At 34.9% G+C, this 15,600-nt stretch overlaps 1 protein-coding gene across 6 annotated transcripts in view; it reads right to left on the bottom strand.

The window, feature by feature from the left end:
• Positions 1-15,600, bottom strand: part of CNTLN (centlein) — a 202,699-nt gene that overhangs the window by 100,736 nt on the left and 86,363 nt on the right. For 4 of the 6 annotated variants that reach the window (XM_068667749.1, XM_068667754.1, XM_068667753.1 and 1 more), the window contains 2 exons: positions 11,244-11,417; positions 4,986-5,111 (listed from right to left, as the gene is read on the bottom strand). In XM_068667749.1, coding sequence (XP_068523850.1) covers positions 4,986-5,111; positions 11,244-11,417 — 300 coding nt within the window. The remainder of the gene's footprint in view (positions 1-4,985; positions 5,112-11,243; positions 11,418-15,600) is intronic. The other 2 variants (XM_068667751.1, XM_068667752.1) reach the window with 2 other exon arrangements.

Here is a 15,600-nt window from a genome sequence, read left to right as displayed (position 1 = left end):
GCCTAAGAAATCTAAATAGAAAGATGAAGAATCACTGTCCCTGAGGTCACGTGCAAATTTACTTTTTCTTATTGCTACTTTTAAGAAAGTGTGGCAAAAAAAAGACTTTTTTCGTGCTGCTGAGAAATTTTAGAAAATTGACTATCAGAGTATCAGTGTTCATCTTGTGAATGCCTTGGTTTAATACATCTAAACATAGATTGATAAAGGATTGTTGGCATTATCTTTTCCTTTGAAGTAATTTTTTCTTTTCTTTTTGCATGGAAAATAATCTGTGCATTTTGGAGGAAACCACTGGCTACACTGAAGTCTGCATTATAAAAATGTCAATTTAAATGGCATTAGGATATCCTCATTTTTTATTTTTTTTTTAATATAAATATATATAGACAAACCTGCAACACCTAGACTTTGGCCTCTAGCTATGCAACGAACAAAAAATATAAACAAAGTTTGCAATAGTTTTAATTAATCCAAATCTTCCTTTTTACAGAATGAAAAAATAAAGTATGCCTTGACTTATATAAAAAGATAACATCATACAAGTTAGAAAAAAAAATAAAATATCGTAAAATAATCATGTTTTCATAAATGGCAATACTGTGCTCTGGAAAAATAAATAAATAAACAGAACATTAAGCAGATGACATTCTACAGTATGAAGCAAGTTGAATTCTGGCATACAGTAGTAAAGAATTCAACAGACATTATCCTGTAATAAAATCTGTTGCATTTTCAGTTCAATGAGAATATTTCTTGTAGAGTGACTACAGAACAAGTTCCTTAATGCCTACATTAATCACAATACTTTATTTGTATGCATTATATGCATGCTTACATGCAAGGGGGGCTTTCAGCATTAGCCAGTGTGTAAGATACACCATCAGTCAGAGTAATAAAAATTAAATCCCACTATAAAAACATGGCAAGGGTTTCTACAGAAGAGCTAACTACAGAATACTTACACTAAGCTTGGCTTCTAAAACGCAGCCCAGTTTTCGTAATACATAAACAAAGCTGAAAAACATCAGCTAAAATTTCATATGCTATAGTACATGTAATGAGAAGATTTCTGTTAGTGACTCAAGCTACACTGAAAACAAATTTAAGAATATAAACAGGTTCCACAGTGACCTTATCTTTAAATGCTTTTTCAAACTTTTTTTCTCTCCTGAACAACCTCTAAACTAGATAATACATTGATATCTAGTGTAAATGTAATGATACATTTAGATTTAATTACAAGGTACCTTCAACCTGTTTTAAGTCGCTCATATAAATAATAGAATATTTTTTAAAAAGTCACACAAATTGCAAAATGCAGATCAATTTATGACAAACGATGTACAGACTATTACCAAGATTTGCTTGATGCTACATGAGGAAATTTTGACAAGAATACAATTACAGATGCTATGTTTTCATGTGAAGTTCACAAATCATTATTCTGACATTGATGTTGCTCGTGAAAATTGATCAAGACTGGTATGACACTGGAAAGTAGTATCTTTGGCATAAATCCTCAGAAGTTTATTAGTGTCAATGCCCTTTCAAGGGTGTAACCAAGTGCAGAATTTGGCCTTTCCTATTTATGAATCTACATTTTTCATTATTGCTTACCTGTTTCAAAATCTATTCCCTTACAGTTATACCCTTACCAGTTGCTCTGCTCTTGCAGAAACAGAAAGCAGACAATTGTCTAATTGCTCTCCTTTATTAAAGTACTATGGACTTCAAAACTTTTAAATAAATTTACTCTGTTATTTCTACAAGTTCAGTTAGTTCCACCTCTTTCTGACTGAATTATGTTACATTTCATAATAAATAGATTGTCTTGTGTACAGTCATCTATATAGTGACAGAAATGGGACGGACTGATCATCTCTAGCAGTATATCTCTGGTTATTCTCTAGCTCTCCTCTGACATTCTATAATACTTCACATCAGATAATGAAAGACAAAAGTCCAGTCTGCAAAAGAAAGTACCCAACTGCTATTTAAAGTCATCCTGTTATTTGCAGGGAGCTCAGATAAGACAAAAAATGTATATAGTTACATATATTCTAATCGTTATTTGAAAGTGTTATTTCTTTAAATTACCTGTAACAACTTCTGTTAAAGTAAAAGTTTAACTAGAATGAAGTCAAAAAATATACTGCCTCAATTATTTGAATACTCAGGCTGAGAAGAAGTGAGGAAGCTGACAATTACAAAAATATTTTTTCCACAACTACTGATGTTCCAATACTATAATATTAATATATTTTCTACATCTGAATACCCTCCACTGAACAGAACTACACATGGAGTCAAAACTAAGTGTAATAGCGTGCCTTCTCTCACACAAATATGTATTAAGTTGGCCCTGAAGACTTATTTACTTATTCTGGTTCTAATTTTCAGCAAAATTTCTGAACATAAAACAAAAAAAAAAAAAGTTAAGAAAATTTAAAGGAAGATTCTCCTATCACTTTTCGTAAACTTCCCCCAAAGGTCGGGATATCTTCTGTAGACTATGCCAGGGATCACAGTTCTAGACACTAGAGAAGGAGATGGGAAGTAAGAGAAGCGAATGTTCTTAGCTCATTGAAATATCCAGTTCCTGGCAACCAAACTTCTATTCACTCCTTAAAGACAAGCAATACACTGATGTACTTTGTGGGGACCTGTATTAGTACTAGCTTGACAATATGTCACACAAAATCCATCAAACACTCTTATTTCCTTTTACATTCTCTTCTGTCAAGAAGGGTGAAATCGAGGATTTTCAGTACACCCAGGAGTGCAGAAACGAAACAGATTATGTACCAAAATTATGGACACTGAGGATTTACATGATTGCCCTGCTTATATTAGCTACAAGGACAGAAAGAGCCAACTTTGCTTGGTTAGAAATGAAGGAGGGGAGAACTGGAACACCCTATAATGAGACTTTGCCTTTTTCTGTTCCTTTGTAATACTGACCAGGGCATCAACGGTGTTTATTTAGTGTCACCAATTTTTTAGAAAGTTGGATAAAAATCACAATCTCATCTTCAGAATATGCATCATCAGTATGTTTGTTTGTAGATGTTTCTTCAATTTTTCTCAGCAAGTGTATTTCAAGTAATTATATAGTCAACTCTTGGCTTGAATAGGCAATAACGCAAGTGCTGTTTTCAAAAAAGCAGATCACATGCATTATTCTTTGCAGGAAGCAATGCCTGAGAGGAGACTAATATACAGAAAATACACAATACCAATAGAATTATTCTGATACTAATGGTGTGACAGCTGAATTTATTGCCACGCTAGCAATGGCCTCACTGAATTCAGAATGTAATGCCACAAGTGAGACAGTCTTTAAGACTTTTAAGTCTAAATCATAGAACCACTGAATCACAAAATGGTTTGGGTTGGAAGGGACCTTAAAGACCATCCAGTTCCAACTCCCCAGCCATAAGCAGGGACACCTCCCACCAGACCATGTTACTCAAAGCCCCATCCAACCTGGCCTTGAACACTTCCAGGGAAGGGGCATCCAAAGCTTCTCTGGGCAACCTGTGCCAGTGCAACACCACCCTCATGGGAAATAATTTCTTCCTTAACCTAAACCTCCCCTCCTCTAGTTTAAAGCCATTTCCCCTTGTCCTATCACTCCACCTCTGACAGAGTCCCTCCCCAGCTTTCCTGTAGGCCCCCTTTAGATACCAGAAGGCTGCTATAAGGTCTCCCTGTAGCCTTCTCTTCTCCAGGCTGAACAGCCCCAACTCCCTCAGCCTGTCTTTATAGGAGAGGTGCTCTAGCCCTCTCATCATCCTCACGGCTCTCTTCTGGACTTGTTCTAACAGGTCCATGTCCTTCTTGTGCTGGAAGCCCCAGAGCTGAGCACAGGGCTCCAGGTGGGGTCTCATGAGATCAGAGTAGATGGGGAGAATCACCTCCCTTGACCCATGGGCCATGCTTCTTTTGATGCATCTTTAATGTTCATATTTTCTGTGCGTTAAGACTTTGGATTAGATTCTCTCAGGTACACAGGGTGATAAACTTTTCAATTTGTGCTAAAATAACATCCCTGCTTACCTTTTTTGTAAAATTGACCTATCACAAGAGAATAAAGAAGAAGCTCAGGAATATGCTTTGTAAGGATCCCTGATTTTTTCACTTGACATTTACCACAACACATTCAATATAACAAATTCTGCTTTAAATTGCATGTACTTAATATATCTTTCATATTGCATGCCCCTAAACATGAGTAACAACAACAACTGAAAAAATGAAGAGAAGGTAAAAATAAATTTTAAATGATTGTAAATGTTTATGAAAATATGATTCAGCCAGAGTTTGGTTTTGTTTGACTGCCTTGAGAGAATATTCAGAGATATAATTTGAAACCAGTAGGTCATTCAAAAGGTATTATTTAAAATAAAATTTAAAAAAATCTATACAGTGGGGCCAAAATAGGCAATTGTAATTTATGCCCAGTGAAGCTTTTCTACTAAGAAAGGTTTTTTTTTTAACTTTTATTTCTTGTTCCAGCATTTGTTAGAACAACTTCTTCTGAGGCGTAACTTTTAAGAGTACAAGAGGTAATATCTGTTCCAAGTAACTGACTTCCAAATTTAAAATACTGGTTTCACTGTACAATAAAAAATAAAAAATAAAAATCCTTGTACTTTGTGCTTCACTTTATTTCTATACAACCACATGAATTTCTTGAAATATATATCCTTAGAAACAAATTTTGAAAGTGTATTTAATAAGCACATATTATTGATGACATAGCTTGAAATTTAGTCTTTCATAGGACTGCAGGAGAATCAACACAAGATTCTCTGCAGTAAAGGAAAAATGAAAACTAATGGAGAATGTTCTCTTACGCTAACAGTCCATAACAATATGTGCATTTTGCAGTTTTTAAATGCCTGTTTATTTTGGTATATCTTTATCTATGCAAGCTTATACCTAGAAGGTGTTTTATTTTTACTTTTTTTAATGTTCACCTTTAGCTGTAGGGTCTTCTCTAAGTTTTCAATCTTCCTTTCAGCTATTTTAAGCTTCCTTAGCTCCTCTGACTTTCTAAAAGAGCTCTTTGGGGACAGAGACCTTGAACGTTTCACAGGTGGTTCCTGGAGAATAAAACAAGGACATGGTTGAACTAGTTGGAACACCGGATTATGAAAGACATGCAGAATTAAAGAAGTAATTTTGAATACTAATAATGAATTATAAAAAAAAAAAAATCTGCATGGAATACCAGAGAAATAACAAGCAGAATTACCACAGCGCTACCACTAAAGGTTTCTCTGTGACTCGTTAATGAGAATATTCATTTACATTTACATTGTTTCTTTCAGAATAATGATGTCCCATTAGGGAAGACTAAAGGGTTATAGACTCAGAAATGCAAGAAACCTCATTACAAAGGAGGGGATAGAGGCTGGTCTAATTGCTCTATAAGGGTCCAAGGTTACACTTGATAGGACAACCAGAAACAAGAGGGAAAGGATTTTTTTCCCTTTGAAATAGTTTAACACACTGTGAAGTTGAAGGAACAATATGCTTGAGGAATATAAATACAACAGACAGTAGATCTTATACCATAATGACCATATGGTCATTAACTATAATGTGACTAACTAGAGACAAGAATATGTGTTTATATTATGTACAGCTTCATATAGCAATCTGGAGAAAGAATATGTGAAAGTAACACTTAAACTGGGCAGCTTTCCTGTTCATTCTATGTCATATGTCCTTATGGCAAAGAAAGAAAGACCTCATCAAATTACTTTGAGATTTTCTGAATAACTTTGGTTAAGGACAGAGAATTGCTAACATTCGCTTAGCACCTATAAAGTAAAATGCTATTACAGAAGTACATGAAGTCAAATAAAAACTTCATACAATTGCAATTATTGTTGTTGCAAGTTGCCATTTTCTCTTTAAAATGACTGTTTTACAACAACAAGAATTCAGGTTAAAGTCTTCTTGAATACTATATATTTCAAGACTTTTATTATTCTATTACATAAATTTGATGTTAAAGATAACCTTACATAGGCACTGGCATTTTTTTTTCTCTGACCCCTATCTATAAGTATTAAATGTTTACAAGACACTGTACTTCCACTTTAAATTGCACGTATTTTTAAAAAAGGGAGAAAACAAAAGTATCATGAAATAATAGAAAATAAAAGTATCAAATGTTTAAGAATTTAAATATTGCTAAGGTGCTTGTAATTTTGGATTTCAGTTTCTTTTACTTCTGAAATAAGCCTGAATGATCAGAAAAAAAAAAAAAAAGTGCAATGCCAGGAAAGAATATTAGTACAACATACAAACTGAATGTCAAAGGGGTGTATTTTGCATATTCATGTCAGTTCCTTGATATAACAGAAGAAACTAAAAGGAAGTTTAAATTAACATTTACAAGAATATTTCCAAATTTATGGTTTTATATTGTCAGTATAACATTGCAGTGACTAAGAGTCATTCTTTTTGAAATAGTAAGACAACTAATTTTTTTTTCTAATAATTCTGATGGAGATATACAAAAATTCTCTTCATTCTCTCTCAATAAAGAGAAAGAATTGGACCAACTGTCACCAGACTCCTAAGGGAAACTATTAGAAGGAACTCTAGAAGGAATGGAGAAATGAGGAAAAAGTATGGAAAAACATGAGCTTCATAGTCTTGCTGCTTTAATCAAAGATATGATACAGTGAGTCTAACCATTTTTCTTTAATACAACACATTTTTTTTTGATAGCTACCTGGGATTGTGCTGTGAATCTTTTCCACAATTGAAATACACGGCCAAGATATGGAAAATAAAACAAAAAATCTGAGCATTGATGGACATGGAAATACTTCTGTGTGAGAATAGGTGGGATCAGGGATGTGCATTAAGAAACATGATATCCTTTTAACATGTTTTTACCTGTTTAGTGATCAGACTACAGGTCTGTGGAGAGAAGGGGCTGGGGCTGGGCTTCATAGCTGCAAATAGGTAGTCTGAAGGCAATCTTTGCTAAGAAGGCAGTTAAATTTTCCTACCAAGACAGAAAAGACTGTGTAGTAAAGTACACTGTAATTTGATTGCCTGGGGCTGCTGCAAAACTCAATTTGGAAGATGGCATCTGTAATACTCTTCTCACAACTGAAAACTTTGCTGCTGCTGTCAAGCTTAGGCATTTAATTTTTAATTCCATCCTCAAATTCCACATTCCACAAATTTAGACACATCTGTATTAAAAATGTACACAATTGTAATGTGTTAAACATTTTCTAAATGTTTAGGAGTAACAACACTCACTTTTTTGAGAAAAGAATAGTAAGCCCAGCCAGTAAAGGGAAGCAAAAGGCTTTCCATTAAATGATCCTAGAACATGTTTACAAAACACTAAAGCAAATAGCAGACAAACAGAAACAAACACAATTAGTAATATTAGTGAATATGAAACTGTGATAGAAGATATAATGTAAAGAAATGCCTGATAAGTGGATGTGACACAGACACATTAACTGATAATGGAGGTACAGGTATGTGAAAAAGCAAATATTTTTTCTTTTTTAAACAATCTCCTATTACCAGAGCAGGTACCATGTGGTACCACTGTAGGGAGAGGGTGGGAACAGTAAAGTTTTTGAATTTATTAAATTTTGTGTTGGAGTCACAAGACAAGACAAAACAAAACAAAACAAACAAACAAACAACAACAACAACAAAAAACAACAGAGAAGTTCAGCAAGAAATGCCTTGAACTTTTCTGTAGCCCTTAGATCAATGTCTGCCAAGATCCAGCACAGAAGACAGTGGGCAGAAATCTTAATGTTTTTTATCACTTGAAAAAAGTGAGAAACATTGTTGAAGCTGAGCCAGAGGCTGACAGAGTAAAAGATGCAGGGTTTTTTTAGGGGAGGAAAAATGGCAAATTCTTGATTCACTATGTATCAACAGGAACTTTATCAGTATTTCAAGTTAACTCATGCCTTTTAAGAGATCTTTTGTACCTTGAAATTATATAAATACTTAGAAGAATGCTGTAGAATTTATATCAATAAAAAACAATTATAATTTCCATGTATCATACAATGGCAAGTTTTAGATCTATTTAGTGGTATTTAAAAGCTTAGCTACAAGAAATAAAAATAAAAATAAATAAAAACCCTCAAGGGCTATATTACTGAATTGGCTAGCAAGAATATGGATGACTGATTAATCAGGTAACAGAAATCATAGCTCACAAAGGCAAGAAGTTTTAGCTCCAAAAGGAGCTCTGTGAAGATCAAGCAACTAGCTTTTAATTCTTCATAGAAAATGGCAAACAGCTATTACACTTTCAACAGAGACTGAACTGTGTGGGTTACAACTGACTGTAAGTTTGCACTTACCATGAAAATGACACTATACACGCACAGTTAAGAAAGCTTTGAACCACCATATCATTTGTCTTGCAGAGCAAGTTGTTTCTATGATTCTATACCACATCAGGCATGAGATTTGGATTTCTGCAATCACGGTGTTCTACACTAGCCTATACATCAATGCGTTATGCAGAATCAAACATAGGCATAGGTATAAAGATACATGACCCCACATCCCAATTTATCACACTAGTGCAAGTTTCTCTTTTGTCCTGAGGCCTTTTTTCTTAACACCTTTCCAATTATTTGTTTGTTTTATTTTTTTCCCAAAATGTTTGGCTTTTTAGAGAAGAAAGGAATCAAAACATTCTCTTTCTGATCAGAAGTCATTCCACGCATATTTGTTCTTTGTATCCTGGGAATACATACAAATAAGAGTAGATGAAGGGTTAAAATGACAGAGTCTTTGTGAAGCCAAAAAAAATCATCCTGGTAAAAAATGAATTATATATCCAAAATATTCTTCCTGCTAATAACTTTTGTCCTGAGTAGTTTGTCATAAAAGGCTGAACAAGGTAATGGAAAGATAATCTATTGCAGTGGAACATCAACAAAGACAGCAATACTGATTTGTACTTTATACCTACATTTTGTGATCCTAAAGCCAGAATGTTTCTACAGTTTTCCTTAGCATCTAGCCTATATAAAAAGAGCTTTGTCAACTTATTTCCCAAAAGTTTTAATACAGACTGCATGGACACATGAAAAAGTGTATATATCAAACAACATGTATTGAAAGAGCATGGCTGGATCTACATATTGAACAAGGAAAAGGTTCTCTACAACAGGATTTTAAAGTTGGTGCTTAGCTGTACTTAAGTTTTAGTTGCTTTACCCCTGATACAGCGATTAGTTCACAACAAAAACAGCACACTCATTTACTTTTAATGATGCTGTAGTGAGTTAACTTTGCCTAAGGGTTTAACACCCATCTAGTCACTGGCTCACTCCCCTCAGTGACAGGGAGAAAAAGAGAATGAAAATGCCCATGGGGTTAAATAATAAATAGAGATTGGCTACCATTCACAGTCACAGTCAAGACAAACTTGACTTGGTGAAATTTAATTTAATTTATTGCCACTTAAAATAGATTTGGGTAGTAAGAAATAAAGACAAATTAAAACAAGACTTTTTCCCGCTGTCGCTTCACAGGGTCCACTGCACTCCTTCACTCTTGAGTCCTCTGTCTCCCACTGAACAGTGCAGAAGGGAAGGGATGTAGGTGCTGCACTCAGTCCCTCTGCTGCTCCTTCCTCCCCACACATTTCCCTGCTCCTTAGTGAGGCCTCCACAGGCCACAGCTCCTGTGAGGAGAAACTGCTTCAGTGTCAGATCCCCACCATGGGCTGCAGCGTGGATATCTACCATAGTGGTATGTGACTCCATGGGATGCAGGCAAATACCACTCCAGTGCCTGGAGCTCCTGCTCCTGCTCTTTCTCTGACCTTGGTGTTCACAGAGCACTTTCTGACCTTTTTTTACTCTTCACTCCTCACTTCCTGTACAGCATTTTGCCCTTTCTTAAATGCACTTCCCCAGAGGTGTCAGCCAAAGCTGCAGGGTCTGACCGTGCCCTGTGGTGGAGCCACTGGAGCCAGCCATGGCCAGCATGGTGCAGCCTTGGCCTCGCCTCAGAGGAGGCCCGAGCAGATGCCAGCACTGCCTGGGCACCTGCACCCAGTACAGACATGCAAAAGGGAAGTCAATCATAGTAGAATATGGTGGTAAAAATACTTTGAGTTAGCTATCTAGTGAAAAGGAAAGGAAAACCAGGTAATCTGGACAGTCTGAGCAACAGTGTTTCTCTTAAATAGCCCTATGAAGTAGAGCCCAAATTTCAAAAACTGTGAGATCCACTGCTTCTCAATGGACATCAAACATTAAACTTTAAGTGCTCTAATACAAATGTTCTAAAATACAGCTTTTCCCAAAAATAACAGGCAGTGCAGAATGTTCAGACAGAACAAGTCATACAGTTTTCAAAGGAAACAATATGAGATGCTAAGCATAAGGAATACATGCGTTTTCCAAGGCAGTAAATCGATGGTCCACTCCTGCAGACTAGTTATATCACAGAAGCATGCTCCTATTTGCTTCCTTCCTAGAGAAATCTATTTAAAGTTTTCCATATTTCAAATTTCCATATTCATATCACAATCAAACAGAAAATTTATATGGGAAAGAGACTGAACACACTCACAAATATAATGACTTAGGTTTATTTCATAAGTCAATTTAAGCCACAGAATTGTTTACAGATTTTTTCATTAGCTTCAGTTTGCAAATGTTACCTGGTGCCTAAATTTAGTGGCAAGTTATCACAAAAGAGGCAGACCAGCACTATGTAGAGTTAAAAAAAAGTTGAAAGTATGCACTTCTAAAGTACATCATTGCTATTCTTCACAGAAAAAATAAGTTACTATGTTATATTTTAAAAATAGAATTTTGAAAATTAAAATCTATTACATTTATAAAATCTTAATAACTGTTTATCTTCCTCCCATTTCTCTTCTAGGGAATGATGGTCTTCTAGTAAACATAACAAAATAGTTGATAAATATTCATTTTAAGAAACCTACAAAGAATTTAGCTTTCAAATATTTCATTTAATTAAGAATCCCTTATTCAGTATTTAATAAGGTAAAACTTTCTACTCCCAACAGCTATTTTAACAAGTCTTTGGCAGATAACACAAAAACCATTCAAACAAGCTTCCAGAATTATAAACAGCATCAACAGATATTAAAATTATTATCTGGACCCTTGAGCAAAAATGTTTGGCTTTACCAGCCTTACTTAGACACAAATACACAAGACAATACACTATCCTACCTTATGCTTTCTTCCAGTCCTTACATTGTTGTTTTCCAGAGTTTCCGTAGTATACAAATTATGCTCTGCTAAGCTAAGACTTGTTTTTTTCAATTTTTCCTGTAAAAGCTCAATTTCAGATTTTTGCATGGTGATAAGACACTCTAGCTCACCTAAGGAAGGCTGTTGAAATACCTAGAAAATGATAGTACAGGTAGGTTATATTAGTAACAATAAAATCAGAGGCATAACAAATAAATAAAACTGCCCAGAGAAACATCTTACCAATACTACAGGAAATGTGAGACTAGTAGAAAACTCTGCCTTTGAAGATGCATTATGAATTCAAAATCAAAACTTGATTGCTAAGTGTTAACTAAACATTTTCAAAACAACAATATCATATTTCCTAAATTCAAATTTGCACTCCTAAAAGCAGTTGCTTTATGTGGACATTTCTTCTGCAGCAACTTGTTCTACTATACTATTGCATTTCGAAATCTCAAGACAATGTTAACTCCTGGACTCGTTTCCAGTTAAATGTCCATTTGATAGGTATAACCGGCCCTATCAAATGGGTAAAAAATAATTCTTCCAGCATATGCTGTCAGTACAGATATTCTTAATTAGAAACTGCCTCAGAAAGATACCTTTTTAACATAAATTAACACAACCTGAATCCATGATGCCCATATACTTAGCACAAGTGTTGTGGTCAAACTGAAAACTTACAGAAAATATCAATATCAATCCTAGATCACAGTGTGATTCAAGCCAGATACGTAATTTCATGAAGCCATTAAATTCCAGGACCCTTCTCAGTTATCAATCAGTTCATACTAATTCGTTGGCATGATGCAATACTGCCATTCACTGCTCACCTTCAGCATAAGGTGAAGCCTTTTCAGACCAACAGGTATTTTCATTGGTATCAGATATCTTTAAAGCACAACCCCAATGTCCAATAGAGGACTCCATGTGTGTATAAATGACTAAGAGTGGTTGAGTTACCACGCTTGACAAATTATTTATTGTCAGCTGAGTTTTCATTACTGCCTGTGATCACACCCCACTCCATCACAACCACAAGGCAAAACATTGTTAGTTTAGCACGGACAACATTAATCTGTCTGTTGTAGTCTATGGCAATCACAAATGGAAATGTATTAGCTCCAAACTCCTTCACAGTGCTTTAAGGCTGGTGACAGACATTCACCTTGCAAACAGCTGTGCCAGACAAAGATAATGTAATTCCCAGATGGTCAACACAACCAGGCAGCTGGAGGTTACCACCCCAACACTTCTGCTGAAAAGGATGATGTAAAGCCCCTCCCTACTTTATTATAGGAATAGAAGGGCATATGAGTTTAAAAAGCCAATGTAACTGTCTTGAGCCAACCCAGCTGACCTTGTATTGCACTGACTAGGGCAAACTCATGAAAACACTATTGCCAGCAGTGTTCTCATCAAAGACAAACAGCTATGAAACACTAAAATCTTCAATCAACAAAGCTCAATCCAGAAGAAAATTTCCTTGAGACTGACTAGAGGTTTTATTTTATACTTTCCAAGTAAACGCATTCTGACAACCTGACTTGGTGGCAATGTTTTGAATATATCCAGAAGACAAATACTCATTTCACTTGAGAAGAAAATATTAGGTACAATTATCATCGTTTCCTATTCTTTCAAATACTGGAATGCCCTAAGTAACACAAAGTAGGTGGGTATAATGAAAAGATCTGAAAAGGCAATGTAAAAAAGGTTAAGCAAAGCAAATGATTTCGAAACTCAGACCTATTGAAGAAGAAATGGCAAGGTCCAAATCTGATTAAAATCACACTGCTAGCAAACAAACGCTCTAGTAAGCTTAGCATTTGACAGAAACAGAGTAATAGACATAGCTATTTGATTTCCTGCTATGCAGAATATGAAACTTTTCATAAACATAACTTTTCATAAACTCAGTTTCCACAAATAAATCCCAAATTGGAATTACCAAGCACTTTTGTCAACAAAAGTATAACCCCTTATACAGCAAACAAGCACAGGAAAGTTGTCAAAGAATAAAAGTTGTCCATGTTTTGATGACTGTTCCTTAAATAATTTCTGTTACTTATTTTGCCTAGTTTAGGTCATATGTAGTTGCAAACAGATGTAATTTCCATCAATGATTGGCACAAGACCAGTCTATATCAAAAAGAAAAGTCTACATAGAGGGGTAGAAAAAGGAAAATGATAAAACGAGTAGACAAGCTATGCATTGGAAAGAACGCTTAAAAGAAAACTGTGTTTTAGTTCATTTGAACCAAAAATTTGGTACTGGAAAAAACCTAAAGGACAAAAATAGTGCCAACTGGTATGGGAAATTTATTTATATTTCAATTATATACTTTTTTTTTTTTTAACTGACCTTTGTTCTTTCTTATTTAGAAAGACATACACCTACTAATATGTCCAATTTTATTGATTTCTCAGCTAAAAGTAAATAAAATAAATAAATAAAAATTTAAGTGCAATGCAAGCTATACTATATTTACATTATAACTAACTACGTATTTACACTATAACTAAATAACTATATATTTACGTAATAACTAAAGATGAAATCTGCAGTTTCAGTCTGCTATAGGCATTTCAATTCATATTGACCACGACTACATTTTTAAAAGCCTAGAACTGTTAAATGTTGCTGATTTTTGAGCTACAATAATGAAACAATTTAACTAATGATTAACTTCATACTGTTTCATTTATCTTTAGTTTCCTCTATCAAAAATGAATTTCACAGTGTTGTGAAACATAAATCCATATATGAGCCAAAGAATTTGATCAAATCCTTGCTCCTGTATGTCAGTCAAGTTCCGCAACTGACTTTAATAGGACCAGCAGAGGAACAGGGTTCCTGCTTGGTTTTGTTTTGTTTTGTTTTCCCCTATGCACTTCTTCTCCTAGAAGATATCTCTAGAAATTTCCACACAGTGATACTTATTTAAAGTTGAAATACTGTAAAAGCACAGTTTCTAGTAAAGGTCTACAACAGTCTTTGTGCACATGCTACATAGGTACTTCTTGGAAAACTAAACCCAACAAAGTCAGATTTTAACTTATATTTCCAACAAGTCTGCGGTTTTACTCTCAAAATGTTCAGCAGATCACTTTTACCAACACAGAAGTTACTATACAGTTTGTGTCTACAAACCGCAAACCCTGCTTAATTTTTTGTATGTACATGAAGTTTCTTTAGTTTCAGGAATTTGAAGAACTTAGACTGTGACTAAAGAAGGTCTACTTGCAAAACTGAGGTTTTGTTTATCCACAGACTACAGTTCAGGAAGAGTTGGGTATCGTTTTCTGTTTAATTTAGCATTTCCTTCACTATTTGATAAATATTCTTTTACATTGCCTTGCCTAGAAGCCTTTGTTTACTTAAATATCAAGGGAACTTTTAACTATGAATTTTTAAAATGTGAAAAAAAAGATTGAAAGCTGGATGAAATTTCTTCCACTGATCTTTTGTTTTAGATTCATTCCCATTTAACTTCACATCACTGACGTTTTGTGTTTTGAGTATCACTGGTTAGGAAAAAAAAAAAATCACCAAAACCAAATTCGTAAGTGAAAAGATTTGGCTACTATGAGCATCTCATTTCCTTCTGTATAAAACAAGTCTGTTAAGAACACATAGTTCCAAGGCTTATGTATGAGAAAAGGAGTGCAATTTTGTCAGATCCTTGGAAAGAAATATGATCTTTGCTTTGCTTCTCATTGTGTAGTTTTACATGTGAATACTTATTTGTTTACATACACTGCTCAGACTACAGGAAGTATGCACATGTTTGCTACATATCTGAATTTGGAAACAATATTTTAAACCAAGAGCAATCATCTTGTCTAAGACACATACACCCAACAATTTCTTCCTGTCACATTCCAGGAATTAGGTGCCATATGCCACACACGGCCAAGAGGCAGGAAACACTCAGAAACAGTTTATCTATGAGAATTAAGAATCACTTCTCAGGTTTCCTCTTATTCTGTTACTGAGTCAGCTAGCTAGGCAGCTGAGTCAGAAGAAATGCTCACCTCAGCATCCTTTGCCAGCTCCTTCATTTTACATTTTGGAAATCCGATTATCACAGCAGCACCTGCCTATCTCTAGTTACTGCATATTCATCTAGGATGAGTACCAGCCGTGAACTGTCAAAGTGCAACTCACCCTACCTGGATCTTGATTTTAGGTGTCCCTGGGAAACCCCAAAGTGGCTAAAAAACAGTTTTCACCACTCATCTGCTCTCACAATATTATGTTTGGCATCCTCCAAAATCTATTTATATCATATTAAAAAAAAAGAATTCTGATCAAATAACAGAGAGG

The sequence above is a fragment of the Anas acuta genome, chromosome Z, assembly GCF_963932015.1.
Source record: "Anas acuta chromosome Z, bAnaAcu1.1, whole genome shotgun sequence".
Taxonomy (NCBI): Eukaryota; Metazoa; Chordata; class Aves; order Anseriformes; family Anatidae; genus Anas; species Anas acuta.
This window is presented reverse-complemented; position numbering and strand designations above follow the sequence as displayed.